Source organism: Scomber japonicus, chromosome 22 (assembly GCF_027409825.1).
Source record: "Scomber japonicus isolate fScoJap1 chromosome 22, fScoJap1.pri, whole genome shotgun sequence".
Lineage (NCBI taxonomy): Eukaryota > Metazoa > Chordata > Actinopteri > Scombriformes > Scombridae > Scomber > Scomber japonicus.
In genome coordinates, this window is record NC_070599.1 from 2692609 (window position 1) to 2710653 (window position 18045).

General features: G+C 39.2%; 1 protein-coding gene across 1 annotated transcript in view; it reads right to left on the reverse strand.

The window, feature by feature from the left end:
* Positions 1–379: 379 nt before the first annotated feature.
* The window catches only part of zanl (zonadhesin, like), a 45807-nt gene continuing 28141 nt past the window's right edge, over positions 380–18045 (reverse strand). Inside the window, exons 57-84 of the mRNA XM_053343911.1 lie at positions 17176–17345; positions 16139–16341; positions 14479–14623; positions 13607–13854; positions 13009–13186; positions 12728–12836; positions 12015–12109; positions 11264–11440; positions 10518–10726; positions 10294–10438; positions 9834–9931; positions 9593–9739; positions 9327–9491; positions 9115–9242; positions 7753–8024; positions 7466–7674; positions 6238–6382; positions 5889–6136; positions 5669–5798; positions 5370–5571; positions 4671–4832; positions 4339–4469; positions 3081–3283; positions 2846–2981; positions 1931–2068; positions 1546–1642; positions 888–931; positions 380–548 (exon numbers count right to left, since the gene is read on the reverse strand). Of these exons, the coding sequence (XP_053199886.1) occupies positions 493–548; positions 888–931; positions 1546–1642; positions 1931–2068; positions 2846–2981; positions 3081–3283; positions 4339–4469; positions 4671–4832; positions 5370–5571; positions 5669–5798; positions 5889–6136; positions 6238–6382; positions 7466–7674; positions 7753–8024; positions 9115–9242; positions 9327–9491; positions 9593–9739; positions 9834–9931; positions 10294–10438; positions 10518–10726; positions 11264–11440; positions 12015–12109; positions 12728–12836; positions 13009–13186; positions 13607–13854; positions 14479–14623; positions 16139–16341; positions 17176–17345 (4390 nt within the window). The 3' untranslated portion in view covers positions 380–492. The remainder of the gene's footprint in view (positions 549–887; positions 932–1545; positions 1643–1930; positions 2069–2845; positions 2982–3080; positions 3284–4338; positions 4470–4670; positions 4833–5369; positions 5572–5668; positions 5799–5888; positions 6137–6237; positions 6383–7465; positions 7675–7752; positions 8025–9114; positions 9243–9326; positions 9492–9592; positions 9740–9833; positions 9932–10293; positions 10439–10517; positions 10727–11263; positions 11441–12014; positions 12110–12727; positions 12837–13008; positions 13187–13606; positions 13855–14478; positions 14624–16138; positions 16342–17175; positions 17346–18045) is intronic.

An 18045-nucleotide genomic window follows, 5' to 3' on the forward strand; every position in this document is an offset into this window, starting at 1 on the left:
GGTGAGTTAGAGTGGTCAGTGAGACAGTTCAGGTTAACATTCCCATTATTAACCAGAGCTTGGCAATGTCTTCCAGAGCTTTAAAACATCCAACACAGTATATTCATGTTTCTTTAGCTTAAAACATGAGGTGATTTTGTCATCAGGAAGTTATGAATGTCTGTGGCTCATTTAATGGCAACAACCCCAGAGTCAATCTGTAACAATAAAAACTATACTCTTTTAAAAAAATATTATTAAATGCACACACACAGAAATAATTGCATATTTTTATTCATTTCAGGTACACGTGGGAAAAAATATCATTTTCAAAAGCATAAGTTAAGTAAGCAACACATATGAACAATATACATAATATTCAATCCTTTCACAAGGCAAAACCTACTTCCTTCTTTAGGTACAGTTTTATTTTATTTTCAGATTGTGCATGTTCCTGTTATACAGCAGTTGTTTTGTTAGTTTCAGGTAAGCACTAAGCAGCTTTCACTGTCATCACAGTTTTGTCAATTTTTGATTTCTTTGCTCATCGATGTTTGTGTATGGAACACCTAAAAGAGAAAAAAGGGATTAGAGCTGCACGGTTCATCCTACAGTGATCACCATGAGGCCAACTCACAGGTTAACATGTAAAGAAAAGTGAAATATTTGTTTTTAGGCAAAAGCATACTTTTGTAATTTAGTTTAGTTTTTTGAAGTGTGATGTTTCCTTAACTGGAACCTCAAAATAAACTTCAAAAGCTTCCTTCTTACCTTCAAACATATTCAAACAGAAGTAATAATTGTGGAAGCTATTTTTACAGATTTTATTTTTCATTTAGCTAGAGATAGCTTCAAAACTGCACAGGAGTTGTAGTCAATTTAAGATGACTAATAGTGATCATTCTTACTTGTGGGTTTCATGTTGAGTTTCTCCTCCTCAAGCTTGATTTTCCTGTGGAGATAAAGATAAATAAGGAACATTTACTTTAACAAGTTCAACTCTGAAATATCACTTTTTAAAAGTAAAACTAAAACCATACTCTCCAGAGAAGCAGACAGGGCAGACCTCGCTGCCTGTTATTAACACGTTCAAAAGAGAAAGTTGTTTTTCATGCCAATAAAGCAAATTTGAATTTGAACAGAGGTGAGAGACTTAAACCTGGATATGACCACATGCCTGAACAGAGGAACTATAGATATATAGTTAATGTATGGTGAGTGCAGCCAGTGAATCAAACCCTTCTCAGTGCTGATACATTATGTTCCCAGAAATTCCCACAAAGGTGATAAACTTGTAATTTTCTCTCACCCACTGTGAGATGACCGCTGCTTCTGAACTACATAAACTTGTGACCTGGAAAGAAAATGAAACTTTTTTTCTTTACCAAACTGGACAACAGAAAAGAACTGATATAATCTAACCCCATCATAAAAAAAGCAATTGAACATACAGTATATAACATTTTACATTCATTTAGCATGTGGTTTATGTGTTTTCAGTGTAGTATTATATGTTTTTTCTGTTGTATATATCAGGGCTTTGATGCAGTAAGAGTATAGACTCACTTGGATTTGCATTTGCACACACACACAATTGTTGTCACAATAATGACGACGACAGCCACTGAGACCAGGACCGCAATCAGGATGATCCATTTGGTTTCTGTAAGACAACAATTCAATCATCTCAAAACTTTGATTCTTATGGAAGCATCTGTCTATGTAGAAGAAGTCATAACAAGAGAAATAAAAATATAAAAATTCTGCGTCATCGAGTCCTTCATAACTTGAGTACTTTTATTTTATTATTGTAAAAAGGTTTCTACAGTCTGTTTAGTCCAAACTTAGACTAAACCTAGACCACAGTTTAGTTATAGTCATTAGTTTATTATTTGCCTTGGAAGAGTTAGAGTTGATGTATAAGTTAAAAAGCTGATTGAGCAGGTCTTACCAAGTCCTCCAGTCTGTGTGATCTCCACCTCACAGTTTGTGCCCTGGAAGCCGTCAGCACACTGGCATGTGTACGTGGTGTTGCTGCTCTCCTTACATGTTCCTCCATTCTGACAAGGGGAACTGAGACAGGGGCTTGCTGTAACACAGAATGAGAATGTTAGACTGACTATGCAAACAGCCTACTGTACACTTTCTCTCCTTAATACATGTTAAGGATCAGGCTAAGATTAGGAGACAATGGCATTCCATCACATATCAAGAGAAGTGTAAGTTCTGCACGTAAAATAGTTAAAAATAATAGTTTAATAAAAGAGTTTTTATCCAAAAGATCTGCAGTGAGTATGAGTGGAGAGATGACAGAGCTTTGTCCTCTTTATTATCTGATATTTATTAAGACAGGACAGAGCTGGTGGAAGCCTTTTGCTGCATAGTCATATTAACTTAATTAAGTTTGCACTGATTATATCAGAAACATAATAATAGTGTATTAAATAGAAGTGAAAGAATAAGAAAACTCGGCTGATTTATTAAAAAGCTTATCATGTTTTCCCTTTTGTTTTTCACTCGAGTTTCATTATTTTTTATGTCACAAACAGAGAAAGCTAACAAGGCTATAAAAAAGTGAACATTGTGAGGACCAAACACAGAAAACACAAGTGTGTTTTCACATGAAGTCTGCCTCAGTAGCTTTAAAAATTACCATTTTATTTCCAAAATGCAATACTTGATATATTCATAAATGCACACTGGACTATTTTAGCCATGTGCATTTGTAAAAAAAAATATGTAAATATTTCTGAGTTCTGAGAGGAGAGGTGTTTATGAGAAGGCTAAATATGGGTTATTAATGTAGGCCAGAAACACTACACTACACTACACACACACACACACACACACACACACACACACACACCTCTGAAGCAGTCACGTTTAAAGTCATAGATGGTGCAAACATCATTGGGCTGGCAGGTTTTAGGTTGGCACACAGAGCCAGTACTGGTGCATTCACAGGACTGAGAGCAGTCTTCAGTCACAAACTTCTCCTTTAGCTGCAGGATGGAGGGAGAGAAGAGAGAAGAGAGAGACAGGAATGAAAAAACATATCTGTCTGTTGCCAGTGCAACTGTTCAATAAGTTGGTGCACTTACAGGGTAGTATCTGTCCAGGAAGGTGCAGCCACACTGTGTGTACGGCACACAGATTCCCTCACTCATGACGAAGCCTGCGGCACATTGGCACCCCTCCGTACAAGAAGTGGTGTCACAGTCAGAGGGTGCGGCCAGGTTGGCGCAGGAAGCGGGGCAAGGTGACATACAAGAGGAGTAGGTGCTGTTGCCTCCACAGGAGAGGACTGGCAGGAGAGAGTTAGACACAAAGAGGTCAAATGTCTTGTAAGGTAAACAGCAGATTATTTGAGCTCCATGTTCCATGATGACAAGCTAGCTGTTGTTTACAAAACCACAAAAAGCATTCTGGATGTTCATGATTGTACAAAACATAACAAGATTAAGGCTACTTTAATTTCTGCATCATTTTGACCATATCATTGATTTTGCTTGATTTAGCCCGTTTACCTCAAATCATATGTGTCATTCAGATCACAGCAACACATTTAGCTAATTACAGTAAGATGTTTTTCAAATGTGAATAATTGTGTCTCCCATAACAGGCTTGCATTGCTTTTCATTTATTTTATGCAGTCTAGAAATCCATGTTCTCTTGTGTAAATTGAATTTAGACATTTTCTAGTGACGTTGTTGTTGTTGTGACATAACACAGTATAGACTTTTCACATTCATCTGCACTTATCTGGATTACCAAGCAGCAGTTTTAGGAAAAATTAACAATTTTCTTAAAATAGTCATAAAATACATCAAGTGTACAGGATTTGAGGTACACTGTGAAAAATAATGGTTCTTAAGTGGTTCTTCAAAAGGTTCTACGGCACCAGCTTTGCATACTTTATGTGGTTCTTTAAAGTTCTAAAGGTTCTTTATTTTTACTTAAGTTATTGGGTGGCAGGTAATAGCATGAAAGTAGCATTTTCATTTAATCTACAATACTTGCTTTTCACTCATAAATGAATCTTAAAAATGTTCAAAGCCTCAAGAATATTTAAGAACCATTTAAAGAGGTCAACAAAGAACTTTCTTGAAAATGATTCCATAAGGAAACTATTTCAGCAAAGGTTATTTGGGAACCATTTATGGTGCCTCAAAGAACTGTTTTTTGATGGTTCTTTGAGGCATGTTTAGGTTTCTTTAAATAGTTCTTTAAGGAACCGTTTGCTAAATGGTTCTTTGTGGCATCACTCCAAAGAACTGCTTTTGGGTGTAGATGGGCTGCAGAGAGCAAACCACTAGTATGATGTAATACTAACATACTTATTTTGTGTGTTCATCTTACCACAATTGAGCTGCTGCCTCCAGGATCCCAGTTTGACTCCTGCCTCCTGACAGGCTGCAGCGTACGCCTCATAACTGGCACAGCGCAGTGCTGCGTTGCCTTGCTCAGCACACAGGTCAAACACACAGTCACTGAGGGACAAACACAAACACACACACACACACACACACACACACACACACACACACACACACACACACAAAGCATTAACAGGCTGCTGACTCACAGAACCACAGTATCTGAGACAATATTTCACCCTCCCCAACCCCCCTCACCTACCCCCCCCCCCCCCCCACACACACACACACACACACTACACACAGACTACTCACTCCTGATAGGTTTTGGGTAGCAGGGTGGCGTGACATGCAGCAAATGGTCCCTTGGAGTCAGACAGTGCTCCACACTGAGTTAAACTGTTGAAGTCATTGAGCTGAGACTGAGAGCAGTCTGATGTCTCAAATCCTGAATCTGGATCTGTCTCCACCTCTCTCCTGCAGACAGACAGCAGGAAGAATGTTGGGACAGAGGGAAACAGAGTGTTGGTAATGTTGCCGACATTTAAATATAACAGAGACAGCATTTATATTCATGCTTTTAACCTTTGTGCATGTGCATTTGGAGACCAAAACTGCAAAAAAGCAATTCCAATTGTTCTACTGCTTCAAAGGTTTTTTGCACCCTAACCCGAATATAACTCTCTAATAAAAACAACAAATACATATTGTTGTCATATTTAAACTACTAATATATTCATCATTGTGCAAAAGGTTGTCAATCAGTAGCTTCTGTGAAAAATAACCTGAAAAACAGACACAACATTTGGATTTGTATTATATATTATTTGTAAGTTATTTTATGCAGTGGTTTTCTGGTCTGGCCCCTTGAGATCAAACAGGACCTTCTATGTGGCCCTTGAGCTAAAATGAACTTGACACCCCTGCTTTAGGTCATGGACGGAAGAAGGCTGTTGTCCAAAGTTCAGGAGATCACTAATAAAGTGTTCCTAAGGTCAAGAATGACTGTCTTACCTGTGAGCATGAAGTGATGTAGGAAGGTCATAGGTCACCAGTCCTTCAGCTTGTCTGTCAGTGACTCTCCAGCTTTCTCCAAATGCATTCAGGTCCCTGATGACTGTCCCATCTGGCTTCATGTACTCGTTTCTGGTGATGCCGTCAAAGTTTCCACACAGCCCTCTGACCAAGTTTTTATAGGTGCTGGGCAGTATGATCTCTGATACACAAATAGACAAAAGAGGGGAATGATGTCCAAATAAGTAAAAGAAAAGCTGAGTTAGGGAGAGTTAGCAGAGGTTTCTTCTTTTTTTTACCTCCGCGAATGCTGCCATCAAAGCGAACAGTGAGTCCAAAGTCAGTGGTGAGCTGGACCTGCCTGGAGTTCATCGTGATGCTCAAACCATCAACTGGACTGAGAGGAGGTGCAACACGTTCCCCATTCACCTAGAGAAGATAAAACAAATGCAGTGTTTAGTTTTCTCTGGAAGGAACAGCTAGAAAATAAACAGTGCTTCCATCAGACAAACTACTAACCAAGACTTCCTTCTTCTGCAGGAAGCGGACATTTACACCGTAAACGTCAATGTACATCCGATCCAAGAATGACACCCTTCTGTTCCCCCCACGTCTGATGTTCTTCCCCCTCACCACCAGGGGCGTCAGTGAGTTGGGCAGGTTGTGGCCCTGAGTCAGGACGTAGGTGTAAGGCCCCTGGAAGTGATGGGTGAATTTGTCGAATGTTCGGTAGTGAGGATCTCCAGAGATGCTGCATTTTTCAAACTCTAGAAAGGATGAAAGTACATGGAATATTTAAAATGCATTATGATCAAAACATTTCTTACATATATTTTGTAATATGACACATAAGGCCATTCAGACTCACTTGTAGGATTGCAGTAGACGTCTCCATATTTGTCTAGGCCACACAATGAGTTGGAATTACAGCTGTGGTCTCTACATGTGATTTTGCCACCAAGGTTACAGGTACATGAGGCAGTACATGTATCTGTCAGCCACGAGTCTCCCACCTACACATACAGGTAGACACACACACACACACACACACACACACACACACACACACACACACACACACACACACACACACACACACACACACACATTTAGGTTTGTATGCTGGACTTTGAATTACTTTGGTATAAGGATGTATTGCTACATATGACAATGGGTCTCATACAAAAAGCCATATATAAACAAATTCCCTTTATTTTCATTTGTATCTATGATTTGTTCTTGTTTTGTTAGTACCCATTGATTTCTGGGATTCGCCAATGTTTTCTTACTTTTCTTAGATAAGTAAAGATTTTATAAATGGTCGAGAGCACTCGTAACAAGATGAGAAAGTTTTAAATTTGAGGAATGCATGAATATCATATAATCAAAGTTAGATTCAGCATAATATTATAGGGGTCAATACTGGCAGTTCCTTCACTGATTTCCTGGAACACTTTAAATGGAAGATACATCCAGGACGTGTTGAGTCAATGACTTAAAGTAACGAAAAACATACTTCTGATTTCAGTATTAAGGATATCACATCTAGTCAGCAGCAGTAATGACATGCAAAGGTTTTTTCATAATCTTTCATTAATCAGAGCTCACTGTGTGTTATACTGATGAATTATTGCTGTAAAACATTGCACTGATTTACCATGTGAATTCAACCTTTGGAGAATTTAATATTGTTTGACTTTAATTTGTTCCTTAATTAAATACCAACATTTCTGAGGCTACTTTTGAGTCCCAGTAGCAAGTCATTGCCTCAGTGTGAACTATTTCCCTTCTTTTTCATTTGAAGGATTTTTAGAAATCTGAAGTGGCTGAAGTAATCAAAATTTCACAAGAAAATTCAATTTTTTATAGATTGTTGCATTTTTTCCCCTTTCCTATTCATGTATATATTACATCTATTACCCCTCCTCATGTTGGGATCCACTGGTAAGAGCTGAAACTTTTGTCTCACTAAAGTTTGACCTCATCTGCACCTTTAATGTTTACAAACTGCATGTACTCCTGATTTCCATATTAAGGATATCCTGCAATATGATATCACATCTAATCAGCAGCAGTAATGACCCTGCTTCACTCACATCATGGTACTCTCCATCTGAGTCCAGACAGCCACACTGGTCCAGACGGACACACTTGCTGTCACTGAGGACAAAGCCAGCGTCACACTGGCAGCCCTCCACACAGGCAGTAGGGGGGAGGTGACAGGACATGGGGAAGAGGTTGGAGCAGGTGGGCGGGCATGGTGCGCTGCAGTCTGAATAGTGGCTGTTTAAAGGGCAGGGTAGGGCTGAGGAAAGAGAATGAAGTATTACAAGAGTAAAACTAGAACTGCTTTTCATTCAAAGTGTTAATAACTGTAACTTACGACAGAAAGTGTTGTTTCTCCAGCTGATGGTGACTCCAGAGCTCTGACAGGCCTGAGCGTATGCCTCCACGTTATCACAGAGTGTCGTCTGCATACCGTCATACTCACACATGTCATAGACACAGTTACCCAAGAAAGCCTCTGGGGGCACCAGAGAGTGGCAGGGCTTGAAGCGGTCGGAGAGGATGACGTCAGCACACTGAGCCTCGTACAGCTTCTCTTCCTGTGTGGTACAGTTGGGATGGATGTCTGGACGAGTGTCTGGCTGACAGCTATACAGGAGAGAGTGTTGGTATGAGTGCTTTCCTAAAGTCAGGCTTTGGGTGACTTAGCTGACGTAAGAAGTTGTGCTATTGGGTTCATGTCATATAGATGACCATTTATATAGATGACGTATTCCTTCACAAAAAGCTTTTGTTATATTAGCTGGATATTTATAATAATACATTTTATTTGTAGAGTGCTTTTAACGATTGTTAAAGTCCATGTAAAGTAAGAATAAATATGAGTTTGACATCTCACAGAAAAGTGTGTTGTTAACCAGAATGATTAAAAAAATCGCCAAATATATGAAATTAGGTTTCAAAGTTGTGTAAAAATCAGCCTCTTTCTCTGCTACCAAATGCTGTGGGAGTGCCCGCCGAGTCCGCTGAAACCCCTCCCCCTGCTAAGTGTCACCTGTCAATCAAAGTCACCACCTCTACCAGAAACATGGCCGCTATGTCTGAGAGCTTTCTGCTGCTAACTCAGCTGCTAGCTCGGCTGCTAACTCAGTGGCTAGCTCAGCGGCTAACTCACCTAACTGGCTAACTGTAGACTGTAGTAGTAGTAGTGTGCACTGAATGTATTTATACCTCTACAGCAGCAGGGGCGGGTTTATGCTAATCACCCGCCCACTAAATCCTGAACACAGAAATCTTGAAACACAGTTTGTGAAGCCTAGCTCCACAATTCAAATCTAAATGGTTGAAATGCGTTTTACACCTTTTTTATTAATACATTTATGACCTATGTAATGTGTTTAGAAGAAAATGTCTGAACTCACTTTACACAGTCTTTAAAAGTACTCACAATTAAATGTATAATACATCTTCACACCCAGAACAGCTGTAATAATGGCAATAAACATACTGTCAACTTGTTGAAAACATAGTGCTGTAATGTTATTAACTCGTTGCACTAGTCAGAGGCCAACTAGAAGCCTTTTTAAACTATACTATAAAGTACTACTATTATATTATTATAAACCATACAGACTACAGTGCAGTTTGTGATTTCTGAAATGCTTATGGAGCATGCAAATGGTTGGCAATGTGATTTTATGAGATAAGCCCAACATTGTAAACCATGAGTTCTACTGACTGAGGATCACTGTCTCCATCTGATTTCCAGCTGTTGCCCAGTTCAATCACATCCTTGGCTGGTTTCTTGTTGGGCATCAGGTTGTCGTCAGATGAATCATGGTTATAGTTCCCACACATGCCACACAGCTGGAGAGGAGCAAAGCACAGCAGGGTTAGTCACACTGAGAATTTGGATAATAAGACAAGCAGAGGGGTCTTATATCTTTATACCTTGTTGAAGTACTCTCCAGGCACAGTGATCTCCAGGTGATGGACTCCGTCAAACTTCACCTGAAGACCAAAGTTTGTATCCAGCAGACTGTAGGATCCACTGGTTATCACCTTAGCTCCAGCTGCGTTAATGGAAAGAGGGGTTCGCACCCGCCGTCCATTTAGCTAAGTCAAGAGAACACAGACATGATTTCAGTTCAGTTTCCCATACCTGTTTTCTCATCAATCTCCATAGCATCTAAAAAAACCTGTCAAATGTTCCCTACCAGAACTCTGCGGCTCTTCATCAGTTCAACCTCAGTGTCATGAGGGAGGTAGACCTTCACAGAGCGAACATAAGAGGCCTCTGGTTGACCACGCTCTTCATTTTTAGCCACTATCCTGAATGGAGTTACCTTGGTGGCGTTACACACCTAGAGGAAATAACATTGTTTTGTAGTTACACATATGAGAGACGCTTGTGAAGTTGAAAAAGAATGTGATATGTTGGTAAAATCTATTCCATACCTCCACCAAAGTATAAGTGCACGTGCCCATGAAGGTGTGCATCACATTGTCAAAGGTGTAGTAGTGAGGATCTCCAGCCACGTGACACACTCCTTTACCTGAGGAGGAACATGATATTCAGTAAAATGTGACAAATATATTTAATAATTTTGTGGTTTTGTTCATCATTTCAAAAAGACAAATATAAGACTAAAGGTGTATTTACCAGAATAACCATCCTTTATTCTGACTGTTTGTAAAGGTAAAGGTAATATTTTACACACTTGCAAATTATCAATATGCACACAGGAACTCTTATGCATATTTTATGCTATGTATTCTATGGTTCTTATGTAATTTCTGTCTATTGTATGTCTGTTATTGGTGAGCAAAATACAATTTTCCACCATCGTGGACAATAAAGTTCTATTCTATTCTGTTCTATTGTATTCTGTTCTATTGTATTCTGTTCTAAGTTTACCTGTAGAGTGGCAGTCCAACACTCCTTCCACCACTTTACACTCCTGTGCAGGGCTGCACTGCCAGGGCTCGCAGGTTACATTGTTGTTGCTGTTACATTTACAGCGCTCTGAACAGTCCATCTCTGTGAACCAGGAGTCTCCAGCCTACACACATACACACATAAGTAAGAAAAAAACAAAACAAAACATTCTCCATGTGCATTCCATAGCAGAGCACACCTACCGGCCTGTACTTTCCATCTTCATCAGTACATCCACACTCACTAAGTGGGACACATTTGTCTCCACTGAGGATGAAGCCGGGGTTACAGATGCATCCTTCCACACAGGGCTCGTTGCAGGAGCCACCTGGGCCTGCAGGGTCCTGACAACTGGGCTGGGGGCAAGCAGGGCCACATGGTGTGTAATGACTGTTTGGGGGGCATGTCAAAGCTGGATGGGAGAAGAAATTGGGACATGGATGTTTTTATCATATTTTGTGAAATACATCATTGTATATTTGTCATTCCTCCACAAATACAATTTAATGAAACATGTGTGCTGTATGTATAGTCTAAATCTAAATGTGTCTTTAAAAAATTATAATTATAGAGGTACCAAAAAGATGTAAAAATGTGTCAAACTAAAATTTTGCTACTGATTTGCTTTGTCACCAACTTGTGGATCAGGAACACTTTGTCTGATTTCAGAAAGGAGGATCCCGTGTTTCCTCAGCTAAAGAAGATGTTTTATTTCCTTCAATCAAGTCTATGTGACATGGTAACAAACAGTAACAAGTGACAATTGAAGGAAACACCATTATTAACCACAAGATACTGGTCACACGCTGCTTAGTTCAACTATTCATTTCTAACAGGAACATTTTAAAAGTTTCAGAATCACCATTTAAAATGTAAGGAAGACACATCCAGGTCAACTCTTAAAACTCTCTAAAAAGTTCATTGTGACACACTGGATCTGCAGACTTACGACAGAAGGTGTTGTTTCTCCATGTGATGGGGACTCCAGCAGCAGCACACATGTCAGCATAGCTTTCTATGGCTTGGCACAGAGCTACTGTTTGGCCTCCGGTGGCACACATGTCGTACACACAGTTTTCAAAGTAGGGTCCGGGAGGTACTACAGAGTGGCAGGGCTTAAAGATACCTTAGATTAGAGAGGAAAAGAAGAAGAGAGGTAGAGGACGTCAGTGCCACTGAATTTATTTTGGCCCTAGGCAAAATCATTTGTAAACATCTGGTATTATGGCCTTTTTTGACTATTTACTTATTAATTTGTATAAATGCTGACTTTACTTTAAACATATCTGACATTTTATTCACCACAGCATCTTTATACAAGCTGAGTCTAGTTATTATTATCCCCCCCCCCCCTTCTGTGCTGAGCTTGAGGTTTCCTTTTGGGGAGTGACAAGGTCACAGATTAGACTAAAATACTGCACACAGTATACATTCACAGTATAATTAGTTTCTTTGTGAGCTGGCTGACTGAACCAGAGCTTAGAAATGTAAAATGGATTAAAGCTGTAAGTAAAGCATATTTGCTTAGTTCAACTCTTTTTTGAACTTGCTAGAACAGCGCCTACTTTAAAACACTTTATAATTTACCCATTCTGTGAAAATTTGCCAATATGCTTTCCAAAATATCAAATGTATCTACACAGTAGACTGCTTGATTTTGATTTAAGTGATGATTATGATTAATGAGTGAGCACAGTTACCATTTGGATCAGTAATCATGCCGCAGCTGGTGGGCTTGTTGGCCTCCTCCTCCACTTCTTCATCACAGTCCTCATGTCCGCCACCGTTGGTGCAACTGGAGGAGAGGTGGAAGATTCAATTGAATGCCATAGAATGATGAATGTTGGTTATGTGTTTGAGCATGTATATGTTTGTGTATGACAGATGACTGTCAGTCTGTCATCTAACCCTTTGATCTATAGCATCATATGTCCAAACCTTTTCTTGCAGGGAAATTCTCAAATATAACCTCAACTCTGATAATGGCTGAGTCTTTAGTAACATGTATGTGTAAAAGACATATTTCAGCTAAAAAACACCAAGAGGGGGTGGAATCATATGAACTATAATGGATCATACTTTAGCATGACTCACTGACAACTGAACAAGGGTCATAGAAATAGTGAAAAGACATTAGAATTTGTGAATAAGATTGCATTAAAAAGTATTAAAAAGAAAAAGTGAGTGCATCAGATGGGAGAGTATGAGTGTGGAAATGAACATTATACTGACTTTAATAATATAATTCAACGGGTAAATATGGAGAAGTGGTTAGTTGACTTGTCTCTAATACAGGCCTGTTGCAAATACAACAAGAAGGCGTGGCTCTCTGCAGCTGAGTATTTTCTGTTCCAGTAGTGATTTGTGTATGTCTGACTGAAACTGGAGCATCAGTCCAGTTTGTGTGACTTACTCGGGCCGTGGGTCAGGAACCTGCCAGCTGTCTCCAAGCTCATTAGTGTTGGCAGCGGATGTTTTGTCTGGTTTTATGTTGTCATCTTTAGGGTTTCCATTGAAATTTCCTGCAGAGAAAACAAACATTAAGACTCACCAAACAAGTCTCATGATAAAAAAGACATGAATTAACACAAAGCTTCCAACTGAAAATATCTATCTCTGCTTGTAGTTATTATATAAAGTTAATGGTAGAATGAATGAAATGGGACATAGATAATCACTGATACTGGTTCTTACCACACATTCCACAAAGCAGACCACTGTAGGAGGTTGGTACTGTGACATCAGCATGATGGTTACCATCGAAACGCACCCTTAGGCCAAAGGATGTCTCCAGGACAACAAATTTGCCACTCAAGTAGATTTTCACTTCATTGATGGAGGTGACAGGTGGGACGACAACTGTCCCATTGACCTGCAGAGCACATATTTGTTTTGACATTGTAACTTCTGCAACAGTGGCCACTGGATAATACAGTATAAACCCCTTATTATCACCATGTTCTGTGAAACGGTGAAAATAATTCAGAATTTGTCAGGACCAAATTATACTGTCCAGGAATCTGGATAATGTATTGCATCAATACCACAGTATCCTCACATATTGTGTCAAAAATCACAGACAAAGAAACTACTGACAACTTGTCTATCTGGCTGAAGTCAACCAGGAGAGACAACATTTAGCCATTCTGATATAGGCTGAGCTACAACAAGCACACCTTTTTCTTTTGCTCTACTGCAAAAGATAGTAAACACATGGTTGTCAAACTTTTCGCTAAATCTACCATTGTATCAGTTACCATAAAGTAGTGACCCTCTTAGACAGGTGACATACCTGCACAGTGCGGCCCTTTCCAAGGATGACTGTCACACCGCTCACATTGATCACCACAGCTCTGACATAGGAAACCTTCTTATTACTTCCTCTGTGCTCATTCTGAGTGTCCACAGTGAAGTATGGCAAGCCAGAGGAGATGTTGCATGGTTTTGTCAAGGTGTAGGAGCAGGCTCCCATATAATGGTGGGTGCGTTTGTCGAAGGTGGTGTAATGAGGGTCCCCAGACACTGAGCAGATACCGTTTCCTGTGGTAGAACAAGAGGAGAGAGAACTGAGCTTGATTTGATGCATGCAATGAAACTCTCTCTGTTGGGGTTTGCTGATGTGTCATAGTCTAAACCACTGTAGCATGCAGTACATGGAATAGGTTGTAAATCAGACCAAACAGGGACTTATACACCCATACGTTAACTCCTTATATGCGTTCCCAGTTGCATTCTTTTATGCAAAGATATTACATAATAATACAAATTATTAGTTTCCATCCAAATGTTTTCTTGGGAGTCTGGAAAGTCCAAGGCTGGATTTAGCTGCCAGGCGGCCCAGGACAGGGTGCTGAGCTAGTGGAGGCCTATTAACCTTTCTCTTCCCACTCTCTGTGCTTTGTATACAGTGTGTATTCTTCTGAAATGATACCTGGCCCCAGGTTTATAGTGTGGTGATGAGGCACAAAGTTATTTATGAATATACTTTGTACTATAAGCACAATGTCAACTGAGATGATGAAGACACATTTTGACACAGGACCCCACTGAGACAGGGCCTGCTGGCTTTAAGGGCCTTGTGAATTGGCCCTAATGCAAAAATGAGCTGCTGGGTGGTAGTGCCACGCTTCATTTTCTGTGAAATAGTATAATACAAAAACATACCCAGAGGACGGCACTCATACTCTCCATCTTGTAGCTGGCAGCTCTCAGTGGTTGGTTTACAGCTGCTGTTGAGACACTGGATCAAACCTCCACTGTGACATTCACACTTCTGCTCACAACCTGGTAAGTACCAGTCATCACCCACCTGACGAACACACACACACACACACACACACACACACACACACACACACACACACACACACACACACACACACACACACACACACACACACACACACACACACACGCAAAGCATGAGGGTTTTCTCTCAGTCTCTTTACTGGCATACGGTCTACACAAAGGTCTGACCAGTATGACATTTCCAAAGACCAAAATGTACATTCAGTTTCTACTTGTTCATTATTATTTCACGCAAGAGTAATAATAAATAAACAATAATAATAATAATAAAATATGTTGCTCTTGACATATTGTTAATCAATGCTGTAAAAATGAAAAGCTGGAATATCTGTAATGATATTATTATTGTAATATTATTTTTGTATCTATCTCTTGGTTGAGTAGAAACATGGTCGAGTGGAATCATGTAACTGTGAGTAGCAGCAGGACATCAACCTGTGGTCTTCATCTCTTTTTTCTCTTTTCTTTTGTCTTTTTAATATATTTGAAGCTAGATTTTACTCTACATTTTAATAAACCCTTCCTCTTTTCTCTTTTATTGTACTTATTTATTTATTTTATTCATTTACTTTTTTTTTAAACTTATTTTTTTATCATTCTTATCTGCTTTCAATGTTTGATTTGTTCTTGTTTTTTATTCCTTCTCTTTATGTTGTCACTTGTTCTTTCTTATTATCACCATGTAAATCAACTCATTGTAAAGCATCTGAACTACACTAGCTTTTATGAACTATGCTATTTAAATAAAGTTTGACTGATTGATTGATTGATTGATTGATTGATTGATTGATTGATCTGTGCCTATTAATAGAGGCAAAAGCATCAATGTAGACTCATTTCACTAATTTGATAAATGAAAGAAGGTGAACATATCTGTAAATATAATATAACAGGAGGGTGTAAAGTGAGACACTTACTTTTCTTCCTATTGGGCTGTGGGCCACGTATTAATGTATTATATTTTTGTTACTTTACACCATCCTAACTTTTTTTTTATCTCATTTTATATTTTCAACATTCTTCTTAGCACACGTTCTGAGCAGTTTATACCTACACTTGACTGTATGTCAGCACTGCAAAACTAGGTAGGCATTAGCATAACCCTCACATACTGTTCATATACTGACACACAGTCACTGTATTTCCTCTATAATTAGTATAATATTCAGCAGGAAGAGTTTATTCTCTAGTAAAAACACTAGATTGTGGTCCAATGCCACATGAAACATAAGAACAAAAATATTTCAAACACGCTAAAGTTGAAATATTTCCTTTTTTGTATGTTCTGGCTCACATTAGGGGAAGTCATCAAAGCTTAGGCAGTTTTGGGTTAGGTTGGGGTGGGTTAAGACTGATGACATTCCACATGAATAATTCCTCCACCTGTTGTTATTGCTCTTTGGTTATAAGTCATCATAGTGTATCATTCTTGTGCTGGTTATGTGAGCATCAGGTCAGTACTGCTTTATGTACATTACAAATGGAATGTGATTAAAGTCACTTGCAGGTCACTTACAGGGTGATAGTCTCCACTAGTGTCCACACAGCCACAGTCTTTTAGTGACACACACTTGTCATTGCTGAGGATGAATCCTGGATTACACTCACAACCCTCCACACACACATCCTCACAGCCGGACGGTCCCACCACACCCAGACATGTCTCCGGACAGGAAGTCACACACAGAGAGTAGGAGCTGTTGGGAGGACAGGCCAGTGCTACATGGAGGAACAGAGGAATGACAGATGGAGGGAAGATGGACAAAGGCAGGGTATTAAGGAGGAACAGGTGGAGCAGAAGATGGATGAGTGGAAGGAGGGTAGGATGGAGACAGAGATATAGATATAGATGATAAAAGGAAGAACAGTAGGATTAAAACAGGGACAAACAGATTGATGTTAGGTTGTGGGTCAGATGATAGATAGATATTTGCAGGCGTCAGGGAGCCGCTATCAATATGTGGCATACTGACTGACCAATTAACCATCACCATCTTTAGAGCTTCATCCATTATTCCTAGGTTAAATACAGTAAAAGTAGAAAAATAAGTCTTACATACATTTAAGAAGGCAACTTTGACATTATGGAACATAAATATAAGATCATTATTTATAAAAACTCAAATGTAAATACTTTGTTCATAAACACTTTATATTAGTGAACACTTGTAAAAAGAATGTAAGCAGGAAATAATTTAAAGATAATTCATGGTTGCATCACATGATTATTTTAAAGCCAGTTCCAATTCATCAAGATGAAAAACCACCTAATGTACAATTTTAATATGCATTTATGTGTACAGCATTCTTAATGTTTGAACTACTGCAACATATATTCCAATTTTTATTATTCAAAAAGTGACCTGTTGAAAATTCTTATACATCACTGACTCATACATTTGCCAAGAAAACATGATGAATATGTTTTGATGTCCTCAAAGAAAGTGATATGAGCAGCATTCAGGATGTCCTGTGCTCCAACCAGAAGCAGGAAGGAGTATGATCCTCTGTTAGAATGATAAACTACGTCATAGTAAAGCAATGACAACTTACGGCAGAAGTCTGGAGTCCTCCACTGGTGGACTTTGGCTCCAGCACTCTGGCAGGCATCAGTGTAGGCCTGGAGCTGGTCACACAGCACATTCTGCTGGCCGTTGAACTGACACATGTCATACACACAGCTCTGGAAGAAGGGAGTGGGATCCACCACATTGATACACTCCCTGGAACAGAGAAAGCACACTCAGTTAGGCATGTGGCTAACATGCGGATGATTTCACTGACACCATCCTCATAGTTGTTAGTTAGCAATTAGTTGACAACTCTTTTGTTGTAAACTGAAATATATAGCAATACATAAAACCACACCCTAAATAAAATAGGTATTCTAAACATTTTCATAAAATGAAGTGAAACTAAGAATATAAGTATGCTCCATCATCCACATTTAGCCAGATGTGTTGCTCACTATAGAACGTACTACAGAGTGTTATTCAGAAACAAGTCATTTAGCCAGATGTGTTGCTCACTATAGAACGTACTACAGAGTGTTATTCAGAAACAAGTCATAGAAATGCAGCACGAAAGCATTCAGTGGGCTTGATTTCCCACAGTACATCTTGTTTTTTGGTTGTGGTGTGGTTATTATTTGGCAGTTGCTGTCGTTACGAATACATGTTAGTGTTTAAACAAAAACTAAAGACTAAAACTAGTTCTGAAGACAGGATTGTCTTCAGAAACAGTGTGAGCTGACAGCCACAGACCGGGTAGAGAAGTCAGAATGTATTAAGACTAACACCTGGTTCATGTTTTTGTTCATGGGATTTAAACATTGGTGTGTGCATGTTTTATACTTTTTAGTGTGGTCCAGAGTCCAACGTTATTTGATAATATTCCAAGAACAACCTCTAACTGTAATCTAAA